At 40.6% G+C, this 16,082-nt stretch overlaps 1 protein-coding gene and 1 long non-coding RNA gene across 5 annotated transcripts in view; one reads left to right on the forward strand and one right to left on the reverse strand.

Annotated features, from left to right (window-relative positions):
- MFSD14A (major facilitator superfamily domain containing 14A) overlaps positions 1 to 16,082 on the reverse strand; it is a 48,901-nt gene that overhangs the window by 26,668 nt on the left and 6,151 nt on the right. The window contains exons 1-2 of one of the 3 annotated variants that reach the window (XM_005610399.4): positions 14,044 to 14,458; positions 935 to 1,030 (exon numbers count right to left, since the gene is read on the reverse strand). In XM_005610399.4, coding sequence (XP_005610456.2) covers positions 935 to 1,030; positions 14,044 to 14,127 — 180 coding nt within the window. In that variant the 5' untranslated portion in view covers positions 14,128 to 14,458. Of the gene's footprint in view, positions 1 to 934; positions 1,031 to 14,043; positions 14,459 to 16,082 lie in introns of those variants that run through there. The other 2 variants (XM_070268676.1, XM_070268675.1) reach the window with 2 other exon arrangements.
- Positions 15,255 to 16,082, forward strand: part of LOC111773574 (uncharacterized) — a 35,748-nt gene continuing 34,920 nt past the window's right edge. For both annotated transcript variants that reach the window (XR_011439333.1, XR_002808192.2), the window contains exon 1: positions 15,255 to 15,434. This is a non-coding gene — a long non-coding RNA (uncharacterized lncRNA). The remainder of the gene's footprint in view (positions 15,435 to 16,082) is intronic.

Here is a 16,082-nt window from a genome sequence, read left to right on the forward strand (position 1 = left end):
TGTACTTATTTGAGATTTTCCTTTCTTCTGAATCTTGTTTTAGCGGTACTCATGAATATGCCCTACATATTCAAAACAACTGTTAGACATCCGTATTTTATGGAGATACAATAATGATTATGTAGCCATATGCTAAGAAATAGGGAACATACATTTTCTTAAGACTAGTTCAATCTACTTATATGATCATTCAATTTATCTATAAACAACTTTTTATAAAAACCCTTTTAGTATAACAATGAACAAGTTCATGAAAATATAAGGAAGTATATCTCTTTAAAATTCTATTCTTCTCGGATTTGGTAAGCTGCACCTTTATTCTGATTACACCTTCCAAGGTATTACAGGCTTCTACCCTAACTACTCTTTCCTCCATCCATTCCCCTCGTCTACACCAAGAGGAGAAAAGCAGCTATCACCTGAGCTGTTTGGTATGGCAGGGAGGTCTTTTCTAAGCTTCCAAACCTGGGTATATTTGGGTAAAATCAGCTCAGGGCTTTGAAAAGAATCACCTTTCTAGAAGGTTACCTCCAGATCCTTGGCCTAAACTAAAAGAAACTTGTATGTGGAAAATGCAGCTGCATGAATGAATCTCAAAGTAATAACGCTGAGTGATTCAGGTCACAGATATCATCTTTCCTAAGCTTGCCAGTCCAAGAATCCTTTCTGCCTTACCCAAACAGAGCGGGGACTGAGCCCCTGCATAAACATGTCCAGCGTTCACCCAAAGAATCACACCTGTCCAAGCCCTCCCAAAAAAGGAGAAGTACAGGTTGGAAAAGAAAACTGAAACGGTAAAATACAGTACCAAAGGGTTGACAATATTGGTGGGAGAACTAACCCTGGAAAAGTAAAAGGGCCGTCGTCCTTTCCCCCAAAACTGAAGAAAAAGAGACTTTAAAATCAGTGATAAATAAATTAAAAGACTACTTACCACCAAGGTGGGTGCTGTCAATAATCCCCAAGCAAAAAACTCCAAAAAGATGACGATAACCGCATGATAAACACTAGGAGAACCTATTCCTTGAGGCTATAAAAACAGATTTTAAAAAAGTTAAGGGTGCATTACAGAATTACTAACAATGATAGCAAGTGTCAATAAACATTTATTGAGAACATACATGTATTGGGCACTACATCAAACATCTGGACACCCACTGTCCCTGTCCTCAAGGTGACAGGGACAGACAAGGAAGCAAATAAATACATTACATAAGCACAGTGTGCAATGGGAACACACAGAGTCCAGGGTGGGGATGGGAATACCAGACTTCCAGGAGGAAGGGTGAAAGGATGTTAGGATGAGGTGAGGGGCGGGAGAAGGGACAGCGGAAGTTAAGGCAGCAGCCTGCACAAAGGCTGCAAGACCTGAGAACAGGAGGCATTACAGGACTCCTATAGTTCAGTACAACTAAGAATGGGCCACGCTTTCGGAGTATTGAGAGATGAGCTAGGGGCACACAGGACTAACTTCCACGCTAAGGAGTCTATATTTAATTCTGAAGGCAACGGGGAGCCACTAAAGAATGTCAAGTAAGACTCACATGATCACATGAAACTTCTAAGAAAGATCATTCTGGCAAAGGCGTAGCAGATAGATTAAAAGGTGGCAAAACTAAGAAAAGTTAACAGTCAGGAGGCTACTGTGCTAACCCCAAAACGTAAAGGACGCACGTGAAGCATCATTAACAGACACTAACACGCTCCAAAGCAGAACAGTCCCCACAATAGCATGTAAGAGATTCAGGATTTGATATACACAAGACAGAAAATACCAAATTAAGTTTATACCGCTGCTAGAGATGTCTTAAGAATTACTTCAGTTGTTGAATTTCATATTTCTAGGGGCAACATTAAAATGATGGGAAAGCAAATGACCTATAATATTAACTCAGTTTCTGCTGACAAGTTTGTATAACAGAAAAACAAGTCTAATCAACACATAATACAATGTCATACTTAAGTTTTAAAGTCTATTCGATAGTCTGATGTGGAAAATATTAACAGTGTTTGGGTCTCTCCATACTTTAAAAATGATACATCATTTTTAATATTGTGATAATGCATCTTCATCATTTAAAAAAATGTCCTTCCCAACTTGCAGAATTTAGGTACCTGAAACCCCCCTCAGTAGGAGAACTTGCAGCTGAGGAATCTGAGACAGACAGAGGTCGGGTGGGGTTTGGGGGACACAGACGTTGAGGGACTATAGCTGGGAATGAATCTGTACCAGATCTCAGTCATTCAACAAATATTTACAGACCACCTACTAGGCACCAGAGGTGCTGGGACCACAAAAACCAAGACACATTCCCTGATCTCAAGGAGTTCACAGCCTAGATAGGAAGAAAACTCGTTACAATCATCTGCTTATGTGTAACTGAAATGAAAGAGATATACGCAAGTTAGGAAGCAAGGAAAGAGTACTGCAAGAAAAGGAAGTAGTGTAGACAATCACATCCGAGAAAACCAGAATGAAATAGACAAGGGCCATGACAGTTTAAGGACAATGGAGAATAACGTTCTAATCATGGAGAAAAGCAAGGAAGGCAGATGAGGCAGCTGCTAAGCTTTGTTAAGGAGTCTCACAGGAAACCATTGAAGGGTATCAAGCAAGAGGACAGTGTGATAGACCTGCACGTTTCAACACACCATGGTGATTTCCTAAAGGATGAAACTGAGCAGCAAACTGCATGCAAAAGGAGATAATTTCAACCAGTTCAAACAAGTGATGATGAAACAGGGGAGTGGCCTGGATGCTGGAGGGGAGGGAGTGGATATAAGCATTTAGGATTTGAAACTGGCAGAATTTGGTAAATGTGGGAGGGAGAGTCGAGAGTGACCTCCAAGTTTTTAGCTTAGTTATCTACTAGTGGAAGTTGGTAGCTTTCCAGTTTTTTTCCCCCTAGGAGGCTCAGATTTACTTTAGGTCCTATCTGAGACTGCCCCTTGTACTTGAAACATTTCTATTGTCCTTTGAGGGCTAATTAAAACAATTAGTCAGCAGCAAATGTGACTGTTGGAAACTACCAGTGTAGATGAAATTATCTGGAGAAGATGAAGTGTGAAAAGAGCAGTGGGCTAAGACAGAACCCCAAGAAATACCAATATTTCAGTAGTAGACAGAAGAAAAGGAAACCATGAAGAAGATAAAGGAATAATCAAAGAGGATCAGGAGAATCAAAAGAATATAGTGTCACAAACGACGAAGGAGCAGTTTTAGGAAGGAAGAAGTGATGACCAGTACCACATAGGGTAAGTAGAGGGAGATAAGGTCAAAAAATGTCCATAGGATTTAGTAAAGCTCCACACCAGTTTTGTTCACCGCCACTTATACTCAGCACCTAGAAGAACACCAAGTAGAACTTCTCAGTGCCTTCAAAATGGTAATTTATATTATGAATCTCTGAGAAGCTGCAGTGTGCACTGTTTTCCAAACTTGACCAAGGAATCTTTTTTTCATATAGGAGATATTATCTCATGAACACTTGACCTCCTTAGAAAACTGTTTGGGAAACACTGATAAAAAGTAGATGATAATTATCTAACAATATGTGTAAATATACACAGAGCAAAATGGCTAGAAGAAAATAATGTGTTAAAAGTGGGCGTTTAGGGGCCAGCCCCGTGGCCAAGTGGTTAAGTTCACGCGTTCTGCTTCTGCGGCCCAGGGTTTTGCAGGTTCAGATCCAGGGTGCGGACATGGAACTGCTCATTGGGTCATGTTGAGGCAGAGTCCCACACCCCACAACTAGAAGGACGCACAACTAAAGTATACAACTAGGTACTGGGGGGATTTGGGGAGAAAAAGCAGAAAAAAAAAAAAGAAGATTGGCAACAGTTGTTAGCTCAGGTGCCAATCTTTAAAAGTAAATAAATAAATAAAAGTGGGTGTTTAAGTGAAGAGCACTTAATCAGTTGAGAGGCATGTCAAGGAACGCTTCCCAGAGAAGGCAGGAGGTACTATCTAAACTGAGACCTCACAACCCAGTGGGAAAGACGTCAAGATTGTCAGGTGTATATGTCCATTTGGGAAGGTCGGTGGAGGGAAACGATGGCCAAATGTGTCTGAGGTAAAGGGAACAGCATCTGCAAAGGCCAGAAGACAAGAGATATTGTAGCTTACTGTATCTGATATATGATATCTAAGGTTTCCACTATCTAAGGAGAGAAGTGATAAACGATCAGGTTGAGAGGTGAGCAGAGGTGAAACTGAAGAGGTGACTCAACAAAGGCCTTTTAAATCACATTAAGGCCTTGAACCTGAAGGCAGCAGAGTAACATTGAAATGTTCTAACTCAAGAGTAACATCACATTATAGGATTGCCTTTCTGGAACCATAATTTTCACTGCAGTGTGGCGAATAGGCTGAAAGAGAGGGAGGAAGACCAGAAGGGAAGCTATCGAACATACCAGCAGGTAAGAGGTAACAGTAACTTGAACAAGACAGCAGTAGTAGGGATAAAGCAAAGTGAATGAGTATAAAAAACATTTAGGAAAAAGGACTGAGTGGTTGACTAGATATAGCAGAAGAGGATAAGGGAAGATCGAAGATGAAAAGGTAAGAGTTCAGTTTCTCGCCTGGTCAGCTGGACAGTGAGGAAAGGGGAAAGAACAAAAGATCAATTAGTTCTAGGCACACCAGTTTGAGAAAAACTTGTATAACATGAGCTGAATTTAGGGCAAGAAACTCAGGAAGATAAGTAAGAAACAGCAAAAGATTAAGATCTCAACCAAGTAAAGCAATCATAAAAACCAATATAAAAGCATTAAGACACCATAAAAATATAAAGGATATAAACAAATAATTTTAAAAACAGCTAATAACATTCTATCCTATGGATATACCCAAACATTCAGAGAAAGTTCCACCACAAAGATGTTCAAAGCAGCACGACTTACAGTAGGAAATGTGGAAACCTACAGGTTCAACCTTTAGGTACATGTCCTATAATCAAATCACATACGTAAATCAGACAGAACAAGATGCAGGCACAAATTGTTTACAGATAATCTTTAATGACAGGTAAAAATGCTTATGGCAATGTTAAACTTCAAAAATCAAAGCAGGATATAAAATTGCTTATGTAGAGTAATCTCAACTATGAAAAACAAAAAAACTCACCTCAATGTTAACAGTGTTTATGTTAGGTAGCAATTTTAAGTGACATAAAATTGTTTATTATGTTGTTCTGAATTTTCTAAATCTTTTTTAACAGGCATGCTTGTACTTTAAATAAATGTTTTATTTAAGAGAAAAACTATGCAAAACTAGAATGGAAAAAGATAGGGAGTGGCATATATTTGTCCCTCCTGGGCCATTCTCTCATATTTCCCAGAATTGGGAGGAAAAAGTCTATTTTTTTTAAAAAAAAGCAGGACAGGGCAGTGGGGGCCAGGGGGTAGACATCTGTTTGTCTTAAAGTACTGGTAATTTTGAGAGTTGTACTATATCCATAATCATCTCTTCTGTTTTAAATGAATTCAAAAGTAAATCAAGACCTTAATAAAACTGACAAAATTTAAAAATATTTTACTGATTTGAAATTACAAAAACTTCTAGGTAGGGCTTTTGACATAACAGAATATGTCAAACATAATGGAATAACTATCCATAAGCAAAATTTCAGGACAATTTGGGAAGGAATACAAGGGTCATGGCCTGGGCAGAAAGACCAGGGGAAGAGGGTTAACAGACAAGTAGGGGGCAAATATTTGACCAGTAAGTGGTTACAGCATCAAGAGCAGAAGAGTTCAGGGGGCCAGTCCTTTGGTGTAGTGGTTAAGTCCATGAGCTGCTTTGGCAGCCTGGGGTTCGCCAGTTTGGATCCTGGTGCAGACCTACGCACTGCTCATCAAGCCATGCTGTGGCGGCGTCCCACATAGAAGAACTAGAAGCACTTACAACTAAGATATGCAACTATGTACTGGGGCTTTGGGGAGTAAAAAAAAAAAAAAAAAAAAAAGAGGAAGATTGGCAACAGACGTTAGCTCTTGGCCAATCTTAAAAAAAAAAAAAAAAAACTTGCCTGAAAAACCTTCCAAAAAAAAAAACTAGAGAGTTCAGATCATAATGAGATCATATCAACAGATGACATTTGAGGATACTCAAGAGAAGTGAAGAGGTACAAAGTGAAAAATCCTGAAGGAGACATAAACTATCACATACCTAACTCCAAACGCCAAGATATGCCACCTAAATCCATAGTAATTACTAGACCAGAAGTCCACTAGGCTGAGTAATTTTTCACTTTTGGAGGCAGGAGAGATGGTTCCACCCCTAACTTCAACCTCAAGAGTGAAGGACCATCTCCTCTAACCCTGCCTCCACCCTCCAATCTAATTCCTATTCCCCAAATCATACTTTTCATTGGTAGTAGATTTGGCTTCATGATCTAGGCTTTTGGCTAAGCCTTTGAAAGTCTACTTATTTATTCTTCTATCCTGTAATACTAGGTAACTTCTATGAAGTTTTATTTTGCCATGTAAAGTACTTATTTCATCTTATTTAACCTAAACTTACCTTTTCTCAAGTTCATGCTAAGGCAGGCCCTTTATTATTTATGCTTTATTATTCTACATCCTGGAGCATCTGGTACATGCATGGCACAAAGGTGCTTAATGAATGCTTGTAGAATTGAAATGAATTACTCTCTAAGTCTCTTCTACCTATCTCTATAGACATTCAGTCATTGTATTTAAACAATGTTAAAAGGGCAGCACAGGGGCGGCCCCGTGGCCAAGTGGTTGAGTTCCCGCACCCCGCTTTGGCGGCCTGGGGTTTCACCAGTTTAGATCCTGGGCATGGACATGGCACCGTTCGTCAAGCCATGCTGAGGTGGCATCCCACATAGCCAAACTGGAAGGACTCACAACTAGAATATACAACTGTGTACTGGGGGGCTTTAGGGAGAAGGAAAAAAAAATGGGGCAGCATATTCATTAATTAAACTTGCAACTTCCCCTATTAATTCCCTCCTCTATACTCTGATATCCTATGGTTGCTACTGTATCATCTATCACATGGATTCATTGTACACAGACACTAGATTAAAATAATAAATAGGTATTACTGAAGACTTACAATGGTTTACATTCATAATCTTATTTACTCTTCCTAACAACCTTTCAAGTTAGATACTACTATCTCCATTTTACAGCCCAATACAGCAAATAAGAGAAGGAGCAGAGTCAATCCAGGCAACTCTGAAGCCCAAGTCTGGAGTCCCGCTGGTTGCAGTGGTCACACTGCATACATTGCCACAGGCTGTTACTCTCTTAAGTGTAGGGATCCAGTCTTATCCATTTTAGTATCCCAATGCACAGCACAATGTCTGGTACAGATAGGGTATTTAATGCCCATGGATTGACTGATAGCCCTAATGATAGTCACTAAGCTGCTAGGTGACTTAAGTATGTCACTTCACCTATCCCAGCAGTTGAGGGGTAAACAATTAACCACCTACCCAAATCCTCATCTAGCTCTCATACTCTGAGTCTATGCTTGCGCAAGCAATATGAGTTTATGAATCCAGCAGTTATTATGCAGGACATTGACTTTGATAACTTATGTTGTATTCCTATCAGTGATCTGCAGGCTTACATGGATTGTTGGCCAGGGGACAGAAGTAATTCCACCAATAGCTGGGCATTATAATGCCATTACAATCCCACTTATTAAACAGGATGTTATCCTGTGAGGAAACAATGAGAATAAGCCAAAGTGAGGCTCACTCTTCAAAATAACTGGCCCAGACTATTCAAAAATGTCAATATCATTAAAAAAATCTATTCTAGAATGAAGAGACATGGCAACGAAAAGTAACGATTAAATTCTGCATCCAAAAAAAGACAGCTATAAAGGACATTATAGGGACAATTGGGGAATGTGACTATGGACTATATACTACAGAATAGCATTGTGGTAATGTTAAATGTTCTGAATGTGATGACTGCATTGTGTTTATGTGGGAGAATCTCTCTATTCTTGGGTGATACCATCCTGAATGCTTTAGGGATAAAGTGTCATGATGTCCATAACTAATTCTCAAATGGTTCAGATAAAATTTGAGTATATATAGAGAGAAAGGAAAAATGAATGTGGCAAAATGTTAACAAGCGGTAAAGTGTTAATCTACGGGATGGGCAAATGAATACTCATTATGTTATTCTTGAAACTTTTCTGTAGTTTTGAAAATTCTCAGAACAAAAGCTGGAAAAAATAAAAAATACGATAAAAACCAGAATAAGGTATGAAGGAGAATCATTTTGAACTTGGAATTTAATACTCACAGTATTAGTCAAGAATGAAGGTAAAATCCATCTTCAGAAAGAAATATTGAATTTTCTCTGAACAATACATAACTAAGCTGACTAAAATAATTTAATGTAAAAGTCTTACACAAAAAAAGACCAATACACTTAGTCATAGGTATCTGAGAATTGTAGCTTTTCGTGGAGGAACATAAAAAAAGTTCCTACAGAAAACAGCCCAACTCCAAGGCTGCTTTCCTGGGCTCCTGACCGCTTAGGGCCTAACTGGGGGAGAGGCAGGGCTGCAGTGCTGGGATGTGGCATCACGTTTCCTTTGTCACAAAGTCAGCTGATGTTTTTCTTATTTTCTCTGACTTTAATCAAGCAAGGAAAAATTTACTACATTTGTGAACAAAAAGAAAACCGAACCTCAATTTCCTGAAAGTATGAATCACCACAAGCACGGAGAGCAGCCAGCCTGGTGATCTAGTGGTTAAGATTCATTGCTCTCACCACCAAGGCCCAGGTTTGTTTCCTGGACAGGGAACCACACCACTCATCTGTCTGTCGGTTGTCACACTGCGGCGGCTGGGTGTTGCTGTGATGCTGAAAGCTATGCCACCGGTATTTCAAATAGCAGCAGGGTCACCCATGCTGGACAGGCTTCAGCAGAGCTTCCAGACTTACACAGACTAGGAAGGACCTGGCCACCCACTTCCAATAAAACTGGCCATGAAAACCCTATGAACAGCAGGGGAGCACTGTCTGATACCGTGCCGGCAGGTGAGAGGATGGAGCATACGGCAGGGCTCTGTGTGCTGTCCAGAGGGTCGCTGGAGTCGGAACTGACTCATCGGCACTAACAAGAAAAGATGTAGAGACACTAGTATACTAAGTCATTTGGCCTTAATTTGAAGTGAGACTTTATAATTATTCTACTGATATGTTATGGATCAATTCTAAAGAGATATTCAGTATTTGTGTATCATCACAGAAGTGAAAAGGTATTGGCTGGATAAGAACAATCTTAAGATTTAAGAACAATCTTAAATAGATTTAAATACACTTCTTAAAAATATTCAACAAGAGCATTAGTAATACTGAGTTTTACTCTAGAAAACAAAAAGGCCTAGAGCTTAAGACCATATTGCTTTGTGGTAAATTCTGAAAAAATACGTGACACGATAGACTAATACATCCCCTTCCATTCTTAGGAGGAAAATATGTGGCTGTTAAATCAAGTTAAGCCATCACTACATGAAGTGCTTATCCCCATGAACAACTAATGGATTACATGGTTCAAATGACTACAAACTAAACTCACTAAAAAGGCAAAATAAAATTAAAAATAAAAAATCACCATCAACACAAATATCAAACTGTCACCAACGTCTAGGATGGAGCCTAAACTCAGGACTGGTCTTAGTGTAATCTCTTAATCTCTCCGTTTATGTAGCTAAACGATGAAATACTACCTACCACCCCTTAATTTTATAAGAAGCCTCCCTAAGAGGGGGAAGTACATCATGTGGTAGAGTTCATAACTATACATCACTGAGACAGTGGGCTCATTATTAAGAATAAGCTACTACATCTGGCCCTCAAAGAGATAAAAACCCACGTCAGGGATCTTGACATACCTGGCTGAAACTGTCAATTGTTACTTTAATTGACACTTCTTATAAAAATAATGCTAAAAGACAACTTGAGCTTTTAAATAATTGAAAAATTTAAATCATATATACTCGTCAAAATACTACTCGGAAAAAGCTATTCTTTTACTTAAAATTCAAACTTTTGGTAGCTGCAAATGAGTTACACTCAACTACAAGTGAACTTCAGCAAATGCTATGATTATACTGGGAAACAGGTCTTCAAACTATATTAGGATGAACTGGACATATAATCTGAGAAAACTGCTTACTAACTTATCCCCAAACACACTGACCTAAAGCAAATGTCGAACCATGAAGGTAAGGAGGTAAGTCATTCATGGTACTGCAGGCAACAAGCTCGCCAAAGACATACATACATACATACGCATATATCCTGATATTTCTACTAGGCATGAGCTAGTGACTTCAAAGAAGAGCTGCTTTTTGAAAGGCACCAGGGCGTTCCTCCTCATGGCTTGCATACTAGCAACCAGAGGCTGACTATTTAGTAACTCTCTGGGGGCTACAGAGAGCTATCCTGCAACTCCCTCACCATTCTCCTAGGGGAAGATGCAAAGGATCAGAGCTTGGTTCCAGACTTCTGATGTGGTTGCTAACTCCTATTTACTGTGATTAAAATCAGAAGTCTCAGGAATAAAAACCTGGTGCTCTGCCTCTCTGGGCATATTTTATTTTGCAAATAAATATCAATTTTATTTTCTTCAGGTACTTCCAACAAAGTAATTTACATATGCCTTGCTTTCTATCTAATCTTTAAAGTCATTTTACCAATTCACTCATGAAAAAAATTGGACATTTTTCGCTTCATCAGAGATGCAGACCCACATCTGTATTCATAAAACAATAAGGATCACACAAAAAAAGAGGAAAATTCTATTTTTGATAATACAAATAACTCATGTACATAACTCTTTAGCTCTTAGCCTCTACCAAGAATGCTTATAAACAATCTGGTGATACATAGTAATGATTTAACAACAAAACTGGAAGTATTCTAAAATGTGAGAATGCACATTTAATTCAACAGTCCTAAACAGTCTGTACTGAATAAGAGATCTATCAAAATGTTATATACATTAAAACATAACTAAAAACTCTATTTCTACAGAAGGATGCTTTAAAAAGCAAATTCATCAATAACGTCACAAATACTTTCATCAGCAAAATGGTATACAGTAGATGATTAAGTAAATTTTTAATGAATGTAACCTGTGGAGCTATTTTTTAGTTACTTATGTTGTTTTCAAATAGAACAATTATTCTTAATTTGGGGAGTATCGATCCTTTTGAGAAACCTCCCTAAAAAACGTTTAGTCAGAATTTTGCCAACAACTTCAGGGTGAACAAACCCGGGTTAAGAACTCCTGATACAGAAGCACACACCTTCATGTAATTTACCTTAATTGAGTACTACTCAAATGGACAACATTAGTTAGCTTTACCAGGGCTTCAGAGCCAACTGAAATACAATTTCAAGAAAAGAAAAACATTTAGTAACTTCTGATTAACCTGGTTCATTTAGAAAGGTCCACTTCTTCAACTCTTCCAAAACTATAATAAGTCTGTGCTAAGTCTTTGACAAATCATTAACGACTCATTACTAATTTTGTTTATCAATATTAAAATTGGCTGATCAGGCTTACAAAGATGTCATTAGCAGAAGAACAAAGCAAAATAATTTTATTAACATTGTTGAACACTAGGAAGAAAATGGAAGGGGTTCAGGTCAGTACCACTGGCCAGGGATGTGAAATATTGTTCAGAGCCTGTCATGTAGGACTGTATCAACTCAGACACCTGGCTGAATGAATCCACCCACTGGCAGAACTTACACACAACCACAGGAAGAACAGAACAATATCAAATGGCAATTTTATCCCCTTTCTCAAAAAATGTTCATAACTGCAGTCTGACCAGTTTTAAGTAAAGGCAGAAAAGCAAATGCCATTCTAAAATCATTTCTATTACTCTAATAGTTATACTTTCTTTCATTTACAGTGAGGGTAGATTAAAATACAAACACTGCAAAAAATTACACTGACACTTCTGGAAATACAAATATTCTGATTATAGGAACAAACTTACAATAAGAAAAATCACCTAGGTATGTAATACACACATTTTTAAAATCACTTTAAATGTGTTTTTATCACTTTAAATTTACATACTAGGCCCTGTAGAATGCAAAGACGCATAAACAAAGCCCCTATTCTAAGGGGGCTCTTAGAATGGAAAAGTTCAACACAAGTGTATAAAGATGATAAACGCTAATGCCCCCATGCCCACAGCCCTCAAGAAAAGCTTTCATTTATTCCCTGGGCCCTATTAAAAATATATTGCTGGTGTAAAAATTGTATTTTGTGTCCAAAAGCAAGCTATGAATTCACTACAACTTTAATAAACGATACAAAAAATAAAAAATCTCTCCCAAATCTCACAGGATTTGATTGCCGTAAAGCAAACCAAACAAAACCCCAAACAAAACTCCAAGGAGAGGTAACAAAACGGAACTTTACAAGAAAAGGAAGGTGTGTTTCTTCACCACAGCTTCATTCTTACTTTTTGCAAAGACCAATCTTAAATCTCACTTGCTTTTATAAAATACAATCCTTTGTTGCTTCTATTTTGTAGATTTTATGAAGGATTTAAAATATCAAGTCCCTACGGTTGACGAAAGCAACCAGTATTCTTTCAAGCTATTTCTCTCCCAACAGAGCAGTTCTAACCAACTTGGTCAAAAGAGCCAGGACTATTCATAACTGATTTAATCAAAGTAACGTTTTAATCAAGTACAACAAAAAGATCTGAGGACTTGAATTTCAATTTCTTTTTTCACCAAATGTGAAAGCTACAACATCTAATAAGTTTGACAGTAAACTAAAAGTACATTCTGAAATTGCTACATATGTCCCAGGCTTTCTAAATTTTAGCATATTGACTGGGCCATATTCTGAAATGTGAAAAGAAAGCTGTCGTTTATTTTAAATGAATTTAGCAAATCCTCAGTGGTAGCCTAATGACATATTTAGCACTGTGCTGGCAGTTGATCAGGGCTCCAACAAAATACAAACAAATTATGGAATAAAAGGAATCACTTCTGCACACTTCTTGGGAAACCGAAACAAATTTCACTTTCCATTCTATTCGAGAATGTGATATCAAAGAATGCAACAAAGACCAGAGAGTGTAGCCACGGAGAAATTTCAGCAGAAAAAAAGTACAGGCGAGTCATTTTCAATTAAAAAGCCTACGTCCCCTGCTGGTTAACAACAGCACACTGCACAAAGTTTATTGTGATGACAACTGTTTCTAAAAAGCAAAATCTTTTCTTGCCCTCAATCTGTCTTCCTTTCAAAGTGTCTTCTAATCCTCAGGCCCTGACCAATTCTATTTAGTATTTTTTAGTTTTAAAATAAACAAGGTGATTTCAAACTAACAGGGTGATTACAGTTCTTTCTAAACTAGCAGACTGAAGTCTAGGCCCCAGGGGTCCTCCGTCCGTCACGCTCCGACTGCGGGAAGACAAGAGGGAAGCCCACCTTTGGACAGTGTTGACCGCACTGGAAGCAGCTCAGGGCAGGAGCACTGACCCAGGACGAGGTGGAAGAGGAGAGCCAGCGCCCCACGGGGCCGCAGCGGGGTCGCCGCGCCAGATGCCACCTCGCCAGCAGCATATGGGAAGGCAGGGATTGCTGCCGGCCGCCCCGAAAGCCCGGCCCCGGCGACGAGGGGCGCGGCGGGCCAGCACCGCCCGGACCTCAGGACCCCCGGCCGGCCGGCGGGAGAGACCGACGCGAATTCCTCCCCGCGGCGTTGGCGCACGTGGGGCTCGAGGCCGCACGGCCTCCAGGGACGGCGGGAGGAGAGGGCGGCAGGTGCGAGCAAGGCCAGTGGCTTCTCCCAGAGGAGGGGCCCGGAGGCCGCAGGCCCGGGCTGGGGAGGAAAGCCCCCGGAGCACAGGCATGGGGGCCCGGGAACCCGAGGCACCGGCAGCGCGGACGGGGTGAAGGAGGGCAGGGCCACTCAGGGGCGGCTGGAGGCGGCAGCCTTGGGGACAGAAAGAGATCGGATGGGGGCCCCGAGAGACGCTCCCCGGCGCGGTACCCCAACTCACCGTGCCTCCGTCCTTAATGATGATCTTCTTGGCCAGCATGATACTGCGGTTCGCGGCCCGTTTCTTCTTCTTCCCCTGGGTCATTTTACCATCCTCGATTCCTGGCGCTGCTGCAGCCACTCCCGGGGCGGCCGGCCCCAGCGGCGAGTGCCGTCCCGCCACTACTGCCGGGCCGAGCCGCTCGGGGCGCCCGCCGCCATCTTGAGGGCCCGGCCTGCCTCCGGCGGCGCGTCACATCGTGCGATCTGCCGACGAGCCCGGCCCGCCCCGCCCACGTGACGCCGTCCCGCCCGCCCGGCCGCTCCGCAGTCGCCGCGCGGGGATGGCAGCCCGGAGGGATGCCGTTAGGGTCGCCGGGGTCTGCTCGCCGCCGGTTGAGCCCTGTGCTTGGCTCACCAGCTGGCTTAATCCTCCTAACAACCCTGGGCCCTGGGGACCGTGATAGTCCCCGTTCACAGATGAAGAATTCTAAGTTTCTGAAAGCTACCTGCTCATGGAAATACGGCTGATAAATGGTTGCTCTGGAGTTCTAAGCAAGCGTCCTCCGCTTTAAGTGCTATCTCCAACTATGTTCTAACCAAGACGGAAACTGAAGGGAACGGTTAAAATAGTTTTCCAGAAATAGTGGGTAGCTGAACGGGTGAAGAAAAAGTGGTTTTGCAGAAATAACCTTTTGTCCTTCTGGCTCAGGGCCCCCCAAAGCTCAACTGGAGCATGCCTGTTTCCAGCAGCTCCCTAGTTCCAGAGCATTTTCTTTATTCCCTGCCAATGAAAACTTACACAACCTGTGTCACACTCTGTAGCCCACTACCTGTTTTCTCATTTTGTTTAAAAATCAATTTAATTGCGGGGGAAACTAGAAAGGATAATTGACACAAGCAGAATATGGACTGCAGATTAAAGTATCACGATGTTGAATTTGAGTTTGATAACTGTACTGTCTCTTTTTCCTTAAGACGTACAATGAAGTCTTAAGGAGTGAAGGAATGTGATGCATGCTACCTGCTCTCTCAAACGGTTAGGAAATAACGTGTGTATATGTGAGAAGAGGGTAAGAGAGTGACAAAGCGAAATGGCAAGATGTTAAAAAATAGTGAATTTGGGTATGGTGATTTTAGGATATGTTCATTTCTGGAAGAGGTGGAGTCTTAATTCCCCTCCCCTTGAGTGTAGGCTGGGCTTAGTAACTCTTTCCATCTAACAGGGATAGCAGAAGTGACAGCATTGACTTCAGAGGGTAGGTCATAAACGGCACCACAGCTTCCTTGCTAGCTTTTTCATTCACTCTGGGCCCAAGTCTGGGGAAGCCAGCCGCCATGTCATAAGGACAGTCAGGCAGCCTATGGAGAGGTCCAGGTGTCCAGGAACTGAGGCCTCCTACCAACGGATAGGTGAGTGAGTCATCTTGGATCATCCAGACCAAGATGGTAAAGACTTCAGCTGACTGCAGCTTCAGGATATCCTGAGTTAGGACCTCCCAGCTTAGCCACTCCCAGTTTCCTGACTCTCAGAAACTGTAAGATAAAAAGTACTTGTTTTAAGCCATTAAGCTTTGGGGTAATTTGTTACACAACTATAATAACTAATACACAGGGTAAAAGGAATGTGTTCTTTGTACTATTCTTGCAGCTCTTCTGGAGGTTTAAAATTATTTCAAAATAAAATGTTAAATAATAAATTTGATTGAGTTTTCTCTTCCCTCTTTTCATAACTGACTAGAAAGGGAAAACAAATTGCCATGGAAGAGAAAGGCATTTTAGCCCGGTAGATACTTTAAGTGAAGTTTTCCTATCAATAAGTAAAGTCATCATTTGTTTAAAGATATCTTCTTGCTGAAACATTTAATTGAACTCCAACTTGAGGCTCTTTAGAGAAAGTAATATGATAGATTTTATAATGAAATCCCCAGGAGCTTGTTTTGGATGGATGTAGAGGGCCAGTAAGATCATTTATTGTGTGGTTACTCTGATTTTCAAGGCCCCTCAAAACCATGCTTCATCCAGCTGCACCAATTTTATCATCTTTAAGATCTGATTATT

The sequence above is a fragment of the Equus caballus genome, chromosome 5, assembly GCF_041296265.1.
Source record: "Equus caballus isolate H_3958 breed thoroughbred chromosome 5, TB-T2T, whole genome shotgun sequence".
NCBI lineage: Eukaryota > Metazoa > Chordata > Mammalia > Perissodactyla > Equidae > Equus > Equus caballus.